At 45.6% G+C, this 19,688-nt stretch overlaps 1 protein-coding gene across 1 annotated transcript; it reads right to left on the bottom strand.

Moving 5' to 3' along the window:
* Window positions 1-899: 899 nt before the first annotated feature.
* On the bottom strand, window positions 900-18,088 carry LOC107652300 (leukocyte immunoglobulin-like receptor subfamily A member 6). Its single transcript, XM_056826285.1, has 10 exons — window positions 17,980-18,088; window positions 17,639-17,677; window positions 17,183-17,467; window positions 15,702-15,995; window positions 13,230-13,385; window positions 5,650-5,766; window positions 4,842-5,126; window positions 3,407-3,697; window positions 2,092-2,133; window positions 900-1,075 (listed from the first exon to the last, which is right to left on the bottom strand). Exons 1-10 carry the CDS (start codon window positions 18,086-18,088, stop codon window positions 900-902), a joined length of 1,794 nt encoding a protein of 597 aa, XP_056682263.1.
* Window positions 18,089-19,688: the final 1,600 nt, after the last annotated feature.

The raw sequence follows: 19,688 nt of genomic DNA, 5'->3' as shown, positions 1-19,688 counted from the left end.
TTTTAAAGCTTTTTCATGCCTCTTTTTGTGAAATGATTTACCCAACTCTAAGTCCCCCTTTCTCCTCATAATTCAAACCTCTTTCTTATCATTTAATTTTATTTTTTAAAATATCATCCCATTCCAGTCAACTTACACCTATGCATTCTATCTCTGAATACTCCTAACTACCCCAATAATGATAAAGCTCTTAGTAGTTACAAGTATATCTTCCTATATAGGAATGTAAGGAGTTTAACTTTACTGAATCTCTTTTAATTTCTCTTTCTTATTAACCTTTTTTATACTTCCCTTGACTTATATTGGAAAATCAATCCAAGAATGCTTGAAAGTCCTCTATTTCATTAAATATCCACTTTTTTCTGTGAAGGATTATGCTCAATTTTACAAGTTAGGTATTTTTTGGTTTGTGTCTGTAGGGGGAGACATTCCAAGACGAAGACAGCTAAATAAGTTAATATAAGTGAACACCTCTTAACCCATATAGAACATGATATTCTTATTCATATACAATATATATATGCTTATATGTAACATACATTTTAATTGATAAATTAAACAAACAATAAAACATTACTAGCATTCCATATAGAAACAATAAAGTACATTGTACAATATTATATAATGCTGCACATCCATCACTCCTCCTACTCCATTGCTCTCCTCCTCCACACCCATCACCTCCCCAGAACAGAATGCTTTTTCCTGCTTCTCTCTCTTTTAGGCATTGTCTACTCAAAAAGATTTTCAGTTTTGGGAGGCCAGGAACTCTTAATTCTCTCTCATCCCTCTGTCTGTCTCTATCTCTTTTATTAGTTGTATCTTGGTGCTTAACCCAGTGTATGGCACATAGGGAGTCCTTGCCACATTTTAAAATTTTGATTGTTAAATAGCTTTGTTCATTCCTTCCTTCTTTCACCTCTATCTTGAGGGATGATCTGGTCAGAGTGCTCAGGCAATGACTCCCTGGAGCTTTTCCAGTTCTCAGTCAGCAGGACCCCCAGGAGGATAAGGACCAGCCCAGCCAAGGTAAGGCGGACTAGATTGCCCATAGTATAATCCAGGGCAGCACGACCTGGGGAATAAGAGTTTGTCACTGAGATATGGCTGCCCTGTGTTTGGCCCCTATTTCACTTCTGATCACTAAGATAATCTCCCACAAGCACTCAGATCCTCATTCCAGGCCTTCCTTCCCCTTTAACTGGGAATATTCCTGTTAGTACCCACCTGGTAGGCTGGCTCTGTGAATGAGGGAAGGAGAGAGTCTGGGGCAACTTCCTGCCTCTTCCTTCCCTAGAGCCCATCCCTTCCTCTCCCCTCATTCCATCCCATCTCTCTCCCATGACCTCAATTTTATACTTCCTCTCCTCACTCTCTCCTTCCCCCTCTAAAGCCTGGCTCTTATCTCATAAGTGACAGAAGCTGCTTCCCCAAAGTCACAAAAGATGTCTTCATTCCCAGACTAAGGGTCTCAGTACTTACCCTATACCTGACACTATGGACCACCATTTCTTGTAGGAGTTTCTTCTTTCTCTAGATTATCATGACAATGCTTTCTCCCTGTCCTAATCTCCAGTGGGAGGGAAAGAGACACAGCCCTGTCCTAAGTGGGCTCCCATTCTTATTCCATAATTCACTTCTCCAGACATTTATTAATCACCCATCCTGGACCCAGCCCTGGTGCTAAGCCAATTCCAGAAGATACAAAATCAAAAGGAAGCTAAATCCTACTCTCCCGGGGCTTACATTCTCCTGGACTGTTCATCATATACACAAATAAACCACTCATCTGAGGAGTAGGATCACTAATAATTGGGGTGGGGACAACCTGGAGATCAGGAAAAGTTTCTTGTAGGAAAGGCCTCCTAAGTTAAATCTGAGAGACATCTTTTCATTGTGAGAGGAGGAGGTGAGGAGGGAGAGTATTCCAGGCAGGGAACACAGCCTGGGCAAAGACCCAGAGGTGGGAGAAGCATAATAAGGTGCTAAGGCAATAAATGAGGAGACCCTGGAGGGGCAGGCAGACCCTGACTGGACAATGAGCCCTGCTACTTCCCTCCACCTTCTGTCAGGAATCCTCCAGGTACTTACCTGAGAGCCTGTTCTCAGATTCAGGGCTTGGAGGGAAGGTCCCTGGAAATGAGGAAGGGGCTGGGTTAGGGACTCTGCAGAGATGGTCCAGAGAGGCCTGCAGAACTTTAGTGTCTGAGCATAACTGCCCAGATTTTCTGTGGGGGGGATGTTGAGCAACTCCCTCCTCTCTCTGGGCCTCATGGATTTCCCATCTGTCAAATGGGACCTGAGCTCATGACTTCTCCTGGTCTGTCCACTTCTGAGACTTGATGATTCTGTGATTCCTGTGACCCTTCTCTAAGCTCCTGGGGGAGGGGCTCTAGGGACAGGGGTGACACCCAGAGAGAAGAAATGAGAACCTCGTATGGGAGAGAGGAGCCCTCTGAATCCTTCTCAGGACCCCTCATCCTGTGTGGCCCCATGACTGTAAAGTTCCATTGTGTCTTCAGGCCAGAGTCTGCTGGCTTGGTGTATTGTGCAGAGAAGGAATGAGATTGAGGAGGTCATCTGGCACTTCCAGCTTACAGGAATTGGGATGAAGACACCTGACAGACCCTTCTGCAGTGCTAGAAAAGTCAGGGATGGGATGGCCCCCATCCTCAGTTGTCCCAGTTATAGTTGTATGGGGATGAGAGGGGAGGGTACAGGGGCTATTGGAGAGGTCAAGAGAAAGGAGAGGGATTTGGGCTTTTCTGCCCATCTCTGCTCCATCTCCAGTGTGTCCCCTGCCAACATAGGTTTCCTCAAGCCCTTCTCATGTCTTGGTTCTCAGTCCTGACCTACGTGGGAGATGGAGAGCAGTAGTAGAGAGAGACCCCCTCCTGTCCTAAGATGAAGTATTTATTCACCTGGTGGAGAGGATGGCAAATCTTGGGGACTCCCAGGACTCTGGGGGAGGTGAGGAACCTTTGAGGTGCTTAGAACAGGTTGAAGAGGAAGACTAGGGCCTTGGGGATATTTATCCCCCCACCCTATAACCTCACTACTCCTAAGGTCTGCTCTGCCCTCCTCTTCTCCCTCTCTGACCTCCTCAAACAACTTTTCTAGGACCAAACAGACATTGTCTAATTGTGGGACCAACACAATGGGACAGACTGCAAATTGGGGAAGGATTTAGAAGCATCAGGGAGGAGAGGCCTCACTGCCTACCTTCACTGACAATGACTCATTTCCTATTTGGACAATGCTCTCTGAGCTCTCTCTGAGCTTCCCCTTCTTGAATTGGTCCTGGTCTCTGGGGTCCCCTGAATCTGGGTCGTGAGCACCCAGTGAGGTGCCTCAGGGTCATAGAGGAAGCTTAGGAGAGATGGGAGTGGTTGGGGAGCTCCCTCACCTGAGACCCTGAGCACCAGGGGGACGCTGGGGGCTGACCATACATTAGGGGAAGAACTTCGAAAGCTGTAGCATCGGTAAGTGCCATCCTGGCTAGAATTCACAGCAGGGAAGAAGTCAGCCTGACGCCCCCTTCCATGACTCTCCTTCATCCCACGGGTGATCTCTTCTCCATCCTTGTACAGGACAAACCAGTCATGCCATCCCCGTGTCTGACACTGCAGGGTCACATTCTGCCCTGAGGCCACCTCAGAGCTGGGCAAGGCTGCCAGGGAAGGTTCTTTATAAAGGCCTGGAGGAAGAGGAAACCCTGGAGTTAGAGCCAGAAGAAGCCTATAGCAGGGAAGTGGGTCAGATCTGGCTGGAAGGAGGCCTGGCCTGGGCCTTCCTAGGTCCAACCTGGGATTTGAGGTTTAGCTCTGGAAGAAAGGAAAGGTCACATGTATGGGGGAAGACAAGGACCTTGGACAGCTCTGGGGTAGAAATAGAAAGAAGAGGGATGAGTGGAGGGAGAAGGAGAAATAAAGAAGGGACAGAGTCAGAGGAAAGGAGGGAAAGAGATAGAAACAGAGACAGGTGGGGAAAGAGGAAGGGAGTCAGAGACAGAGATGAGAGACAGACAGGGGAGAGTGGTGGGGAGGGAGGCCTAGACAGGGAGGCTTCCTCCCTGGTGCTGGGCTGAGAACCCCAATTCCTGGTCCTTTGGCAGAGAATCTCCCTCTACAGAATGGGGGCATTGGCACAATTAGGAGCCATCTCTTCAGTTTGGGCTAGCTTCCCAAAGTCTCCTCTGGGACAGGTGTTGGAAGGACAGTCAGAGTCTTGGGTGTGATTTCTGTTTCCCCTACCCCTGATTTCCTAAGTTCTACAACACAGACTCCTGAGAATGCACAAAGGAGGCACTCCCTCCCCTCTCTGTGCCTAGACCTGGGCTGGCAGGGGGGCCAGGACAGCAGCAGATTCACCCACTTTTCACTCCCTGTTTTGACTTTGGGAGGGGTAGTGCTGGAAATGGGAAATGATCCACTAGTCCTGTGCTATTCTGCAGGGAGCCTCCAGTTCTCTTTGGTCTCCTGAGATGCAAAATGAGCCTCTTGTCTCTCATCTGGCCCCTGGACATAGAATCAGAAAGAACTGAGTTCAAATGCAGCCTCAGACTTTTCTTGGCTGTGTAATCCAGGACAAGTCACTTTCTTTTTACCTCATTTTCCTCAACATATAAAATGGAAATTATACTAACACTGACCTGGTAGAATTGTAAAATGCTTGACAGATAAAGAAGTGCTTATTCCTTCCTCCTTCCCCTGACCCCAGAAGGAGAGCAGAGGCAAAGATAGGGGAAAGGCTAGGAAGGACAGAGCCAAAAGGACACTTGGGGGCAAAACTGGAGCTATCCCTGCCTGGGGGGTCTGGGGCTGGGAGGGGATGTTCCTCACCTGTCACCACCAGCTGCAGAGGCTCACTGGGCTCTGACCAGCCCAGTGAGTGTCTGTAGTGGCAGTAGTAGGTCCCTGCATGGTTCCAGGTCACAAAAGGAAGGGAAAAGTTGACCTCAATTCCAACTGTGGTCATATCTGTGACCTCAGGCATTCCATTTCCTAGCTTTTGCTCCAGACGGTACAGATCAGCCTCCTGTGACCCCCTGCACCTGAGGGTCACAGTTCTCCCTTGGGGCACCAAAGAGCCATCTTCTGCCCTAAGGGAGGGTCTGGGGAGTCTGTCTGGAAGGGAATGAGAGCTATTAGGTTCAGGGATTCCTCCTTGTGTGGGCACCCCACATATACTGGGTCCCCTCTCACTTTACCCTCTCAGTCCAGCCCAGATCTCTCCCAGCTCCCTCCCTTGGGGTCAGTTGTATGCTCTAGGAAGAGGGAGTGAGGGGAGGGACTCACCTGCTGCCTGTGTCCTCATCCTCTGGCCCAGACACAGCCCTGGCAGAGAAGACCCTGATTACTCATGACTCCTCACATCCACCACCCCATCATTATCAGAGGAAGGACAAAAAGTGGTCAGAGCCTGGACTTAGGGTTGGTATGAATGAAGTCAGCTGGTCCCCAGAAGATCCCTCTAAGAGTCTCAGGTCCTCCCCCCAACCCCAACTCCCTCCACCTTACTGTGAAATCTCAGACTTGTCTCTTCCCTCCCCTGGAGGAAAGTTTTCCCCTCACCAAATTGGTGGTGGACACAGGTGGGACTTGGAGGTAGGTAAAGACCCCTCTAGAATAGGAGCTGCTTAAGACTCACCAAGGTACCGCAGGAAGAAGAGGGTGGGGGTCATGGTGGTCCCAGTGACTGATGGGAGAGGGAACTGACAATTGACCAGAAGCTGGTCTGAGGCACAGGATGTGTCCAGGGCTGACTCTGCAAGACCAATACCCTAAGAAGCTTCACTTCTCCTTCCTTTCTGTGGTTTCTAGTTGATTGATGGTCCCATGCAGTGGGGAGGATCATTTGTGTGCCTGTGCAGGAGTGGAGAGTCATCTGGTTTTAGAATGGCTGAATGATTCTTGCTATTGTGGTGATAATTCAGGCCCCATTGCCTGGGATAGATCCCCAGATAAGCTTCATGTGCCAGCCTCACAGCTTCCCTCTCTGAGCTCCCCATCACTGGCAGATTTTGGTCTCACTCAGATCCTTTGAATCTGACCTTGGTCTCCAAACCACTTCCTTCCCTCAGTTAGAGCTTTGCCCCCAGGCCAGACAGACAGGGCTTCCTGGGTCCTAGTAGGCAATGAGTTAAAACCACAAAATAAGGGGCTGAAGGGCGAGCACCTTAAGGTGCTGCTAACTTGGAGCTCAGGGTGCCATCTTCTATTGATTTCAAGGTAACCTTTCCAGCTTCAACCCATCCTCTGGAATGTCTAGTCCCTCTGATAGGGCCCTGGAGCTCGCTCTCCCAACTTGTCCTCAAACTAGCAGGTCAGGCTCCTCTGGACAGGGCTACCATTTCCCTAATGCCCATTGCTTATGAGCCCCCCCCCCCCAGCAAGTTCCCATCATATCATTTAGCATGTTACTAATGCCTTAATATCAATTGGCCAAGGGACAATAAAGGGACAATAAACTCTTTGCTGAACAATGAAAAGTACTTAAACCCATACTTAGAGTAAGTCAAAAAGTTCTCAAGCTGTGCCTATTTTTGGATCTAATACAAAAGGGTGCTAAGTACCTATAAGGGTCAGGCAACTTGTGAACTTACAAGGGGCAAAGAGGTGAGAACTTACTCAGAGATTCTAGTCTACTCAGGTGTGAACTAAGAATGGTCTGTCCTTTGAAAAACGTCTACTGTGATTGGTAGATGGGAGAACTTAGGGGAGGTGACAGAGGAGAAAATTCCCTTTAAATAGGAGCTCAGAGACATTTCAGATTCGGGCATTCAGCTGGTGGAGGCAGCTGAGATGAAGCTGTCCTGGTGTCACTAGAATCCTTGCTTGGACAGATCTTGTGGTGAGTGATTAAGGACTGACTGATCTTTCTCTTAAGGCTTAGGCCTGGTTGGCCAGGGCTGCCCTGGTCCAGCCTATCCTTTTCTCATTATTCCCCTTTTCTCTCTTTCTCTCCTTTTCTTTAATTCCTCATTTGTGTTAATTAAAATCTCTATAAAACCCAGTTGACTTGGGTATATTCTAATAATTAGGAATTTTTCCCTGGCGACCACCTTATATTTGATGTAAAACAAGACACTGTCTTGAAACCATATTTTCTGCAGTCAGAACTTACGTATCCACTCTTTTATCCACTACAATTTATATCTTCCACTATTTTAATCACTACAGTTTATGGCCTCAACTATTTTAACTCTTACAACATAAAAGAATTTATCAAAAATTAGATGTCACTTCTAAATTATTTGGTGTCTTTATGAGGTAAGTAGATCATAGGTTATTCTTTGCTACTAACTCATTTAACTTAACCAGTTTAAGCTGAAGAAAAAAAACTCATACCTTGGTTTCACAAACTACTGCAATATTTTCCAATTATTCTTATGACATCAAATATTTTCAAATATCTCACAATGAAAAACAGGTAGACAACAAACTCAGTATTCATCTACTTGATTGAATAACTAAAATCCTCACTATGTGCCTCTTTAATTTCTGGATGTTTTAGCATTAATCTATTTACATTTGTATCACCCTTCATGATTAGAGAAAATTTGCTATCACAGAAGAAAAGACAGACACAACTAAAATAAGGGATGAGTGCTTCCCTAATTTGAAGTATTCATTAATGCCAAGTTGAAGGTGGCAAAGATGCACAACCATGTATAAAACTTTCCAGGTATAAAACTGAATTTCATTCTAGGGAAATTAGCCAGGAAATGTCAATCTCTATAAGCCACAATCACTCTCACAAGATTTCCCTTGAGACAAAAGTATACCAGCAGTTCCCAGAAGACACCACATGGGACTGATGGCATCATAGATCAATTGGTTACATCACATTGATTCCCATTACATTCCCATAACATTTAACATCAAATGGCAAGCCCATCCAATCATATTTAGGGTTAAATATAATTATCTGGTGTCATTACAACTATATCAGTTTTTTTTTTAATTCCCAGGCTCCACTATTCTTTCCTAAAATCTTCTGACATCAGATTGAGAAAAAAATTGCAGTGTAGAATTCAATATAGTTACTCAATTCATGATAATTTACACAAACTTAGAAAAGCCATGGGGGGCATGGGGCTGGGTAGGTCTGCTTCACCTGTCACCACCAGCTTCAGGGAGTCACTGGGCTCTGACCATATGATCATAAGGGTCTGAACCTATAATTGTAGATCCCTCCATTGTACAGTGTCACAGATGGGCTGGGAAACTTGGTTTCAATTTCAGGTACTTTCACATCTGGCCCCTTGAAACTATGAGAGAAGCCAGGAGGTGCACTGAATGGATCATTTAGTTTGGAGTGAAACTTTAGTTATGAGTTCAAATCTGACCACAAGTACTTACTAGCTAGCTGTGTGATCCTGGGCAAGTCATTTAACCTGGTTTGCTTCAGATCCTCATCTCTACAGTGATCTGGGAAAGGAAATAACAAACCACTCTAGGATCTCTGCCAAGAAAACCTCAAATCAGGGTCACGAAGACTTGGACAGAACTGAGGAACAACAGAACCATGATGACCAAAGGAATGCAAAAAGAGGTCTGGGTAGATTGTGCCTATCTTCTTTTCTACTTCTACATATATACTTTCCGACCATTGAAGGAGGTAAATATAAAGCCTTCAGGTTTTTGTGACTCCTGAGACACTTTAGTACTATTGAGGAATGTATTTTTCTCTTCATTTATTGACAGATGTTGTCAGTGATCATCCCTGTTGGGAGTATGGGAATGCACTAAAATAGGCAGGAGACTGTGGGGAGTATCTGTAGGGTCAGAGCAGTACCAGTAGAGAATAGGGGAAGGATTGAGGAAAAGTTGGGTATGATTGGGTTTGGTCAGGGTTGGATCCTGGGGAAGGCAAGGACCTTGCCTCTCTCTAAAGTTGGGAAAGACCATTGCCTTCATACCTCAATGACACTTTAAGATCCCCACATTCACTGAAGCACAACTCTGTCTCCCCATCTGTCAGGGGATCCTGGAATCTTTCTTAGTGGTCTCTTCCAATTATGCCAGAAAAATGAGACCTTTTATCAGAGCAACTTGCTGTAAATGTTTTTCAGTTACTGTAGCATACCAGGTATCTTGAAAGTATTATTGATGTATTGATATTGTATCTTAAGTGTTCATATACCAGAGTCATGGTTGTGTTACTTCTGGATTATTGTATTTCCAAATCTTCAGTCCAAAGGACAGAAGAAGAGTTCCTGAGCAGGACATTAGTTGCCACAGAGTCCTTGCTCCTACCAACTCAGACTACATTCCTATCCAAGTCACTTGTTTGATTAGCCTCCTCCTCTATGATTATGTGGTTGTCAATTGAGCCAATGTTAAATCATACGTCATGTCATGTGTTAATTGGTTCCTCCCACTCCACATTCCTGAATTCTTCAATAAAAGTTTGGGAACATGTGAAGCTCAGAGAATCTCATCAGAGGAGCACAATGGATCCCATATGTTTTAACTCTGTCTCTGACTCTTTGTTCCTTTGTTATGTTTTCTCTCTCTCTTACCCCTTCACTCATTTTCCCTCAGTCTCCATTCTCCTTCTCAAGAGTCCACCAACAAAGATATTAATTAGGAACTGCAGGCAGCTCCTACAGTTATGATTACTATGTATGTCAGGTGCAAGCAACAGGACCCCTAGGATGATGAGAGAATGCCCTACAGATTGAGGAGGGTGAGGTTGCCCATAGTGTAATCTGGGAAGCAAGATCTGGGAGTGGTGGGGGCAGAGAAGACCATAACTGAGATAGAGACAAGACCACTCTCATCTCAGACCCCCATAAGTATAAGCACAGATAGCCCCTCCATCACTCCAAGGCTCCCTGAACCCAGCACAGCTTAGACTCTGCCTCCTGGGTTGAGGGATGCTTTTTGCTCTCTGGCTTAGGAACCTGGGGATGTGGGGGAAAGTTGGAGGCCTCAGGGATTGAAGGCTGAAGGAGGGACTGAGAAAGCCTCCTTCAATCTCATCCCCCTCAAACCTTCTCATCCAGGGCCCTAAGTCAGTCCAAGGACCCTTTCCTAAAATCTTTGCTTTGCCTTCACTTCCTCTCCTCCCTCTCCTTATTAATCTCCTACAATCTTAGCAAGAGCTTACTGTATGAGATTTAAAATGGTTGAGGTCTTAAACTGTAGTGATTAAAATAGTGGAAGATATAAATTGTGATAGATATAAGAGAGGGTGAGTAAATTTGACCGCAGAAATATGTTTCACTACAGTGTCTTGGGTTTAAAAATCAAATATAAGGTGGTCGCCAGGGAAATATTCCCAATTATTCAAATACCCAACTCAATTGGGTTTTATAGAGATTTTAATTAACAATACAATGAGTAATCAAAGAAAGAGAGAGAGTAAGAAAGGAATAAGTATGAAGGGCCTCAAGCCAATATGGCCTAGACCTGAGTCTTAAAAGAGAAATAAGTCAGTTTTTTAACACTCACCACAAGGTCTGACTAAACAAGGATACTAGTGACACCAGGCCAGCATCCTTCCTCAAAGAGTCTTCCAGCCAGAGATTGTTTCAAAGGGCCTCTCTCAGGAGCCTCCAGAGCTCCTTCCCTAGAGGGACAGAGCCCCTCAGAGGAGCTCCTCAAGGAGCTCTCCTTCAGAATGAGATTTCCTCCAAGAGCACTTCTCCTCAAAGAGATCTATCTCCAAGGAAAGAGCCCTCAAGCATCAATCCTCAAGGAAATGAGTCTCTCAGAATGAGATCCTCCAGAATGAGAATCAGAAGTCGAGATTCTTGAATGAGATCCAAGCTCTTATTTTTAAGGGCAAAATTTCCTCTTTCACCTCCCCAAAGTCCTTACATCTACCAATCACTGTAGATGTTTCTAAAGGACCGCCCAATTTGCATTCACAGCTGAGTAGTTTTAATCTCTTTAGTAAGTCAGAAAAAAAATGCTGCTGTGTCGACAAATTTCATTAAGAAAAAACTGAATCAGTTATCACCCTTTTAGGTTTAAGTAGTTTACAAGTTGCCCCACCTATATGGGTACCTAGCATCCCATTGTATCAATTTTAAAAACAGGCATGACTCAAAGAACTTCCTGTCCTTTCCATAAGCATGGGTCAAAGCACTTTCATTGTTCAGCAAGGAGTTTTTCTGTCCTAAAGCAGTCTTAAGTAGGGTGGAATAGGGATATTCCCAAGGCAAGGAGTTTTCACATTCAAGTAGAATTCTCACTATCTGCTAGGGAATTTTTTTAAGTAGAAGATTCCCCAATGGGGAAATTTCCAACATTCATAAGTCTGAGAAATTTTAAGGTTTACAACTGGAGCACTAAAGAAGAGTTGAGTTCAAATCTATGGTTCTGCATACCTCACTTTGCATCAGTTCGTGTAAATTCCCCCCAAGTTTCTCTTCAAGTATCCTCTCATCACTTCTTATAGCCTAATTGTGTTCCTTCAAAATCATATGCTACATATTGTTTAGCCATTCTCCAACCGATAGGCACCTCTTTAATTTCAAATACTTTTCCACCATGAAGTGAAGTTATGAATATTTTGTACATATAAGCCCTTTTCTTTTATCTTTGATATCTTTGGATATGAACTAGTAGTAGTATTACTAGATCAAAAGGTATGGACAGTTTAATGTCCTTTGAGATAGTTCCAAAGTGTTCTACAGAGTTCTTGGATCAGTTTACAACTCCACCAGCAGTGCATTAGTGTCATAATTTTTCCACATCCCATCAAAATTTTGTCATTTTACCTTTCTGTCATAATATCCAATCTGATAGGTTGAAATAGGACTCAATGTTTATAAAATGGGTATTTCTCTAGTAAATAGTGATAGGGAGCATTTTTCCACATAAATATAGATAGCTCTGATATCTTAATTTGAAAGCTTCCAATTCATGTCCTTTGACCAATTTATCATTTGGGGATTGACTTTTATTCTTATCTATTTTCTCTGCTTTTAAGAAATGAGATCTTTCATTGAAGAAGTTTGCTGCAAATTTCTTTTCATACTTATTAGAATGTCTTTCATTGTGCTCTATTTCCATTTATCCTTTTTCTTTTCCTCATTTCACCCTGTCCCTCCTCAAAGAGTTTTGTTTCTGACCACAGCCTCCCCAAATTTATCCTTCCTTCTGCCAGTCTCCCTTTCCCTTATTCCATTCCCTTCCATCTTTCCTTTATGGTAAGTTAGGTTTCTATACCCAATAATGGTGTGTATTATTCCTTCTTTGGGTCAATTTAAATGAGAGTAAAGTTCAAGCAGTACCTGTCACCCCCACCCCCTTATCCCCATATATTTTAAAGCGTTTTCATGCCTCTTTTTGTGAAATGATTTACCCAACTCTAAGTCCCCCTTTCTCCTCATAATTCAAACCTCTTTCTTATCATTTAATTTTATTTTTTAAAATATAATCCCATTCCAGTCAACTTACACCTATGCATTCTATCTCTGAATACTCCTAACTACCCCAATGATGATAAAGCTCTTAGTAGTTACAAGTATATCTTCCTATATAGGAATGTAAGGAGTTTAACTTTATTGAATCTCTTATGATTTCTCTTTTCTATTTATCTTCTTTATACTTCCCTTGATTCATATTTGAAAATCAGATTTTCTATTCAGCTCTTGTCTATTCATCAAGAATGCTTGAAAGTGCTCTATTTCATTAAATATCCACTTATTCTGTGAAGGATTATGCTCAGTAATTTCAAAGTAGGCATTTTTTGGTTTGTGTCTGTAAGGGGAGACATTCCAAGACCAAGACAGCTAAAACAGTGAATATAAGTGAACACCACTTGACCCATATAGAACATGATATTCTTATTCATATACAATATATATATATATATGTTTATCTGTAACAAATTTTAATTGATGAATTGAACACACAATAAAACATTACTAGCATTCCATATGGAAACAATAAAGTACATTGTACAATATTATATAATGCTGCACATCCATCACTCCTCCTACTCCATTGCTCTCCTCCTCCACACCCATCACCTCCCCAGAACAGAATGCTTTTTCCTGCTTCTCTCTCTTTTAGGCATTGTCTACTCAAAAAGATTTTCAGGTTTGGGAGGCCAGGAACTCTTAATTCTCTCTCATCCCTCTGTCTGTCTCTATCTCTTTTATTAGTTGTATCTTGGTGCTTAACCCAGTGTATGGCACATAGGGAGTCCTTGCCACATTTTTAAATTTTGATTGTTAAATAGCTTTGTTCATTCCTTCCTTCTTTCACCTCTATCTTGAGGGATGATCTGGTCAGAGTGCTCAGGCAATGACTCCCTGGAGCTTTTCCAGTTCTCAGTCAGCAGGACCCCCAGGAGGATAAGGACCAGCCCAGCCAAGGTAAGGCGGACTAGATTGCCCATAGTATAATCCAGGGCAGCACGATCTGGGGAATAAGAGTTTGTCACTGAGATATGGCTGCCCTGTGTTTGGCCCCTATTTCACTTGTGATAACTAAGATCATCTCCCACAAGTATTCAGATCCTCATCCCAGGCCTTCCTTCCCCTTTAACTGGGAATATTCCTGTTAGTACCCACCTGGTAGGCTGGCTCTGTGAATGAGGGAAGGAGAGAGGTCTGAGTGGCTGGGGCAACTTCCTGCCTCTTCCTTCCCCAGAGCCCATCCCTTCCTCTCCCCTCATTCCATCCCATCTCTCTCCCATGACCTCAATTTTATACTTCCTCTCCTCACTCTCTCCTTCCCCCTCTGAAGCCTGGCTCTTATCTCATAAGTGACAGAAGCTGCTTCCCCAAAGTCACAAAAGATGTCTTCATTTCCAGGCTAAGGGTCTCAGTACTCACCCTATATCTGACACTATGGACCACCATTTCTTGTAGGAGTTTCTTCTCTCTCTAGATTATCATGACAATGCTTTCTCCCAGTCCTAATCTCCAATGGGAGGGAAAGAGACACAGCCCTGTCCTAAGTGGGCTCCCATAATTCTCTTCTTCAGACATTCATTAACCACCCATCCTGGACCCAGCCCTGGTGCTAAGCCAATTCCAAAAGATACAAAATCAAAAGGAAGCTAAATCCTACTCTTCCAGGGCTTATATTCTCCTGGACTATTAATCATATACACAAATAAACCACTCATCTGAGGAGTAGGATCACTAATAATTGGGGTGGGGACAACCTGGAGATCAGGAAAAGTTTCTTGTAGGAAAGGCCTCCTAAGTTAAATCTGAGAGACATCTTTGCATTGGAAGAGTAGGAGATGAGGAGGGAGAGTATTCTAGGCAGGGAACAAAGCCTGGGCAAAGACCCAGAGGTGGGAGAAGCATAATAAGGTGCTAAGGCAATAAATGAGGAGACCCTGGAGGGGCAGGCAGACCCTGACTGGACAATGAGCCCCACTGCTTCCCTCCACCTTCTGTCAGGAATCCTCCAGGTACTTACCTGAGAGCCTGTTCTCAGATTCAGGGCTTGGAGGGAAGGTCCCTGGAAATGAGGAAGGGACTGGGTTAGGGACTCTGCAGAGACGGTCCATAGAGGCCTGCAGAACTGGAGGGTCTGAGCATAACTCTGCCCAGATTTTCTGTGGGGGGGGGGGATGTTGAGCAACTCCCTCCTCTCTCTAGCCTCATGGATTTCCCATCTGTCAAATGGGACCAGAACCTCTCCTGCTCTCATTCTGAGACTTGATGATTCTGTGATTCCTGTGATCCCTCTCCAAGCTCCTGGGGGAGGGGATCTGGGAGCAGGGGTGAGACCCAGAGAGAAGAATGGAGGAGCTGGTATGGGAGAGAATCTGAATCCTTCTCAGGACCCCTCATCTTGCCTGGCCCCATGATTGTAAAGTTCCTCTGCATCTTCAGACCAGAGTCTGCTGGATTGGTGGGAAGCTGAGTTGTGCAGAGGAGAAACAAGGGTGGGGAGGTCATCTGGCACTTCCAGCTTACAGGAATTGGGATGAAGACACCTGACAGACCCTTCTGCAGTGCTAGAGAAGTCAGGGATGGGATGGCCCCCATCCTCAGTTGTCCCAGTTATAGTTGTATGGGGATCAGAGGGGAGGGTACAGGGGCTATTGGAGAGGTCAAGAGAAAGGAGAGGGATTTGGGCTTTTCTGCCCATCTCTGCTCCATCTCCAGTGTGTCCCCTGCCAACATAGGTTTCCTCAAGCCCTTCTCATGTCTTGGTTCTCAGTCCTGACCTACGTGGGAGATGGAGAGCAGTAGTAGAGAGAGACCCCCTCCTGTCCTAAGATGAAGTATTTATTCACCTGGTGGAGAGGATGGCAAATCTTGGGGACTCCCAGGACTCTGGGGGAGGTGAGGAACCTTTGAGGTGCTTAGAACAGGTTGAAGAGGAAGACTAGGGCCTTGGGGATATTTATCCCCCCACCCTATAACCTCACTACTCCTAAGGTCTGCTCTGCCCTCCTCTTCTCCCTCTCTGACCTCCTCAAACAACTTTTCTAGGACCAAATACATATTGTCTAATTGTGGGACCAACACAATGGGACAGACTGCAAATTGGAGAATTATTTAGAGACATCATGGAGGAGAGGCCTCACTGCCTACCTTCACTGACAATGACTCATTCCCTATTTGATCAATGCCCTCTCTCTGAGCTTCCACTTCTTGCATTGGTCCTAGTCTCTGGAGTCCCCTGGATCAGGGTCGTGAGCACCCAGTGAGGTGCCTCAGGGTCATAGAGGGAGCTTAGGAGAGATGGGAGGGGCTGGAGTTTCCTCACCTGAGACCCTGAGCACCAGGGGGGCGCTGGGGGATGACCACTGATTAGGGAAAGTACTTTGAAAGCTGTAGCATCGGTAAGTGCCATTCTGGCTAGAAGTCACAGCAGGGAAGAAGAACTTAGCAATACGCCCCCTTCCATGACAATGGGTTATCCCCCGGGTGATCTCTTCTCCATCTTTGTACAGGACGAACCAGTCATGCCATCCCCGTGTCTGACACTGCAGGGTCACGGCCTGTCCTGAGGCCACCTCAGAGCTGGGCAAGGCTGCCAGGGAAGGTTCTTCATAAAGGCCTGGAGGAAGAGGAGACCCTGGAGTTAGAGCCAGAAGAAGCATCTAGCAGGGAAGTGGATCAGATCTGGCTGGAAGGAGGCCTGTCCTGGGCCTTCCTAGGTCCAACCTGGGATTTGAGGTTAAGCTCTGGAAGAAAGGAAAGATCACATGTATTGGGGGAAGACAAGGACCTTGGACAGCTCTGGGGTAGAAATAGAAAGAAGAGGGATGAGTGGAGGGAGAAGGAGAAATAAAGAAGGGACAGAGTCAGAGGGAAGGAGGGAAAGAGATAGAAACAGAGACAGGTGGGGAAAGAGGAGGGGAGACAGAGATGAGAGAGAGACAAACAGGGGAGAGTGGTGGGGAAGGAGGCCTAGACAGGGAGGCTTCCTCCCTGGTGATGGGCTGAGAACCCCAATTCCTGGTCCTTTGGCAGAGAATCTCCCTCTACAGAATGGGGGCATTGGCACAATTAGGAGCCATCTCTTCAATTTGGGCTACCTTCCCAAAGTCTCCTCTGGGACAGGTGTTGGAAGGACAGTCAGAGTCTTGGGTGTGATTTCTGTTTCCCCTACCCCCTGATTTCCTAAATTCTACAACACAGACTCCTGAGAATGCACAAAGGAGGCACTCCCTCCCCTCTCTGTGCCTAGACCTGGGCTGGAAGGGGGGCCAGGACAGCAGCAGATTCACTGTCCTTTCACTCCCTGTTTTGACTTTGGGAGGGGTAGGGCTGGAAATGGGAAATGATCCACTAGTCCTGTGACATTCTGCAGGGAGCCTCCAGTTCTCTTTGGTCTCCTGAGATCCAAAATGAGTCTCTTGTCTCTAATCTGGCCTCTGGTCATAGAATCAGAAAGAACTGAGTTCAAATGCAGCAACAGACTCTTCTTGGCTATGTAATGCTGGACAAGTCACATTCTTTTTGCCTCATTTTTCTCAACGTATAACATGGAAATTATAGTAACCCTGATCTGCTAGAATTGTAAAATGCTTGGCAGATAGTAGGTGCTATAGAAGTGCTTATTCCCTCCTCCTTCCCCTGACCTCAGAAGGAGAGCAGAGAGAAAGACAAGGGAGAGGCTAGGAAGGACAGAGCCAGAAGGACACTTGGGGGCCAGGCTGGGCTGGGGAGGAATCTAGGGCTGCTGGGAACTGGAGCTAACCCTGCCTGGGGGGTCTGGGCCTGGGAGGGGATGTTCCTCACCTGTCACCACCAGCTGCAGGGGCTCACTGGGCTCTGACCAGCCCAGTGAGTGTCTGTAGTGGCAGTAGTAGGTCCCTGCATGGTTCCAGGTCACAAAAGGAAGGGAAAAGTTGACCTCAATTCCAACTGTGGTCATATCTGTGATGTCAGACATTCCATTTCCTAGCTTTTGCTCCAGGCGGTACAGATCAGCCTCCTGTGACCCCCTGCACCTGAGGGTCACAGTTCTCCCTTGGGGCACCAAAGAGCCATCTTCTGCCCTAAGGGAGGGTCTGGGGAGTTTGTCTGGAAGGGAATGAGAGCTATTAGGTCCAGGGATTCCTCCTTGTGTGGGCACCCCACATATACTGAGTCCCCTCTCACTTTACCCTCTCAGTCCAGCCCAGATCTCTCCCAGCTCCCTCCCTTGGGGTCAGTAGTATGCTCTGGGCAGAGGGAGTGAGGGGAGGGACTCACCTGCTGCCTGTGTCCTCATCATCTGGTCCAGACACAGCCCTGGCAGAGAAGACCCTGATTACTCATAACTCCTCACACCCACCACCCAACATTATCAGAGGAAGGACACAAAGTGGTCAGAGCCTGGACTTAGGGTTGGTGTGAATGAAGTAAGCTGGACCCCCAGAAGATCCCAGATCCTCCCCTCCCACCCCACACTCCTCCACTTTACTATGAGATCTCAGACTTGTCTTTCCCCACCCCTGGAGGAAAGTTTGCTCCTCACCAAATTAGTGATGGACACAGGTTGGACTTGGTAGTAGATAAAGACCCTTCTAAGATAGGAGCTGCTTAAGACTCACCAAGGTACAGCAGGAAGAAGAGGGTGAGGGTCATGGTGGTCCCAGTGACTGATGGGAGAGGGAACTGACAATTGACCAGGAGCTGGTCTGAGGCACAGGATGTGTCCATGGATAGCTCTGCAAGTCCAATACCCTAAGAAGCTTCACTTCTTCTTCCTTTCTGTGGTTTCTAGTTGATTGATGGCCCCATGCAGTGGGGAGGATCATTTGTGTGCCTATGGAGGGGTGGAGTCATCTAGTTTTAGAATGGCTGAATGATTCTTGCTATTGTGGTAATAATTCAGACCCCATTGCCTGGGATAGATCCCCAGATAAGCTTCATGTGCCAGCCTCACAGCTTCCCTCTCTGAGCTCCCCATCACTGGTAGATGTTGGTCTCACTCAGATCCTTTGAATCTGACCTTGGTCTCCAAACCACTTCCTTCCCTTAGCTAGAGCTTTGCCCACAGGCCAGACAGACAGGGCTTCTAGGTTCCTAATAGACAAAGAATTAAAACCACAAAGTAAGGGGATGATGGGTGGGCACCTTAGGGTGCTGCTAACTTGGAGTTCAGGGTGCCATCTTCTATTGATTTCAAGGTAACCGTTCCAGCTTCAACCCATCTTCTGGAATGTCTAATCCCTCTGATAGGGCCCTGGAGCTCACTCTCCCAACTTGTCCTCAGACTAGCAGGTCAGGCTCCTCTGGACAGGGCTACCATTTCCCTAATGCCCATTGCTTATGAGCCCCCCCCCAGCAAGTACCCAGCATATCATTTAGCATGTTACTATATCCTTAATATCAATTTATCAAGGGACATCAGTTAGCTCACACTGTTTCCACAAGAATTGATTTAGCTTTTATAAAAGGAAATTACTGAGAATGCAGAGCAAAACACCAAATACTAAAACATCCCCCTCCCTCTCCTGTATACCCACTTGATCCTTAGAGACAGTAAAAGAAAACTTTCAGTGGTCATTAGGAAACTAATGAACCATCTTTGATAGTGTTTGCATTCCAGGGCTCTAGATCCAACTTGAGTAATTCCCCTTCTTACAGCTATTGGAGATCCAATGGCAGACACAGACTTGTGGAGTTGGAGCAAAGGTGTGTGTGTGTGTGTGTGTGTGTGTGCATGTATGTGTATGTAAATTGTTAAATTTATTGTTGGACTGAATATTTAATTGGTCATCAGGGATTTAATTCCTAAGTGGAATTTATGGTAGTTTATTTTCACAATAGAGGGAAGGTATTAAGGAAGAGAGAAAGGGGAAGAGAGAGAGAGAGAGAGAGAGAGAGAGAGAGAGAGAGAGAGAGAGAGAGAGAGAGAGAGAGAGAGAGAGAGAGAGAGAGAGAGCACTCTAGTTTCCTTTGACCCAGATAGCAATTCTAAGGCCCCAGTCAGGGAAAAGAAGTCTCAAGAAGGGGCAAGGAAGGAAGTCAGCCTTTATGCTCACCACTTTATCGGTTCAATCAGTAGATTCTTTTATCAGCCTCAACTCCCACAGGCTCCACTCCAAGATTCCAATAAAGTCTCTTTCAAACTCCAAGTCCCTCTTCACTCCAAGTCTGAATGTCTCTCTCCACTCCAAGTCCTAATGTCTCTCCCTCTATGTTTTTCTGTTTCCATTTATAAAGACCTTTTCCTCTTGTGTCACTTCCCCTAAATTTCTACCAATCACAGCCTATGCTCAACTCTAGGACTGCCCACCCTTTCACACATGGGTCA

The sequence above is a fragment of the Monodelphis domestica genome, chromosome 4, assembly GCF_027887165.1.
Source record: "Monodelphis domestica isolate mMonDom1 chromosome 4, mMonDom1.pri, whole genome shotgun sequence".
In the NCBI taxonomy this organism is placed as follows: Eukaryota; Metazoa; Chordata; class Mammalia; order Didelphimorphia; family Didelphidae; genus Monodelphis; species Monodelphis domestica.
The sequence above is the reverse complement of the archived record's forward strand: the minus strand, read 5'-3'. Positions and strand labels throughout refer to the sequence as shown.

What these genes read in the sequence shown, in the direction of transcription:
- LOC107652300 (XM_056826285.1), bottom strand. Translation starts at nt 18,088, where the DNA reads ATGGACACATCCTGTGCCTCAGACCAGCTCCTGGTCAATTGTCAGTTC. An exon ending in GATGAGGACACAGGCAGCAG is followed by an intron (nt 17,468 to 17,638) that starts GTGAGTCCCTCC and finishes ATTCCCTTCCAG; the next exon opens with ACAAACTCCCCAGACCCTCC. An exon ending in CTTCTTCCTGCGGTACCTTG is followed by an intron (nt 5,127 to 5,649) that starts GTGAGTCTTAAG and finishes ATTCCCTTCCAG; the next exon opens with ACAGACTCCCCAGACCCTCC.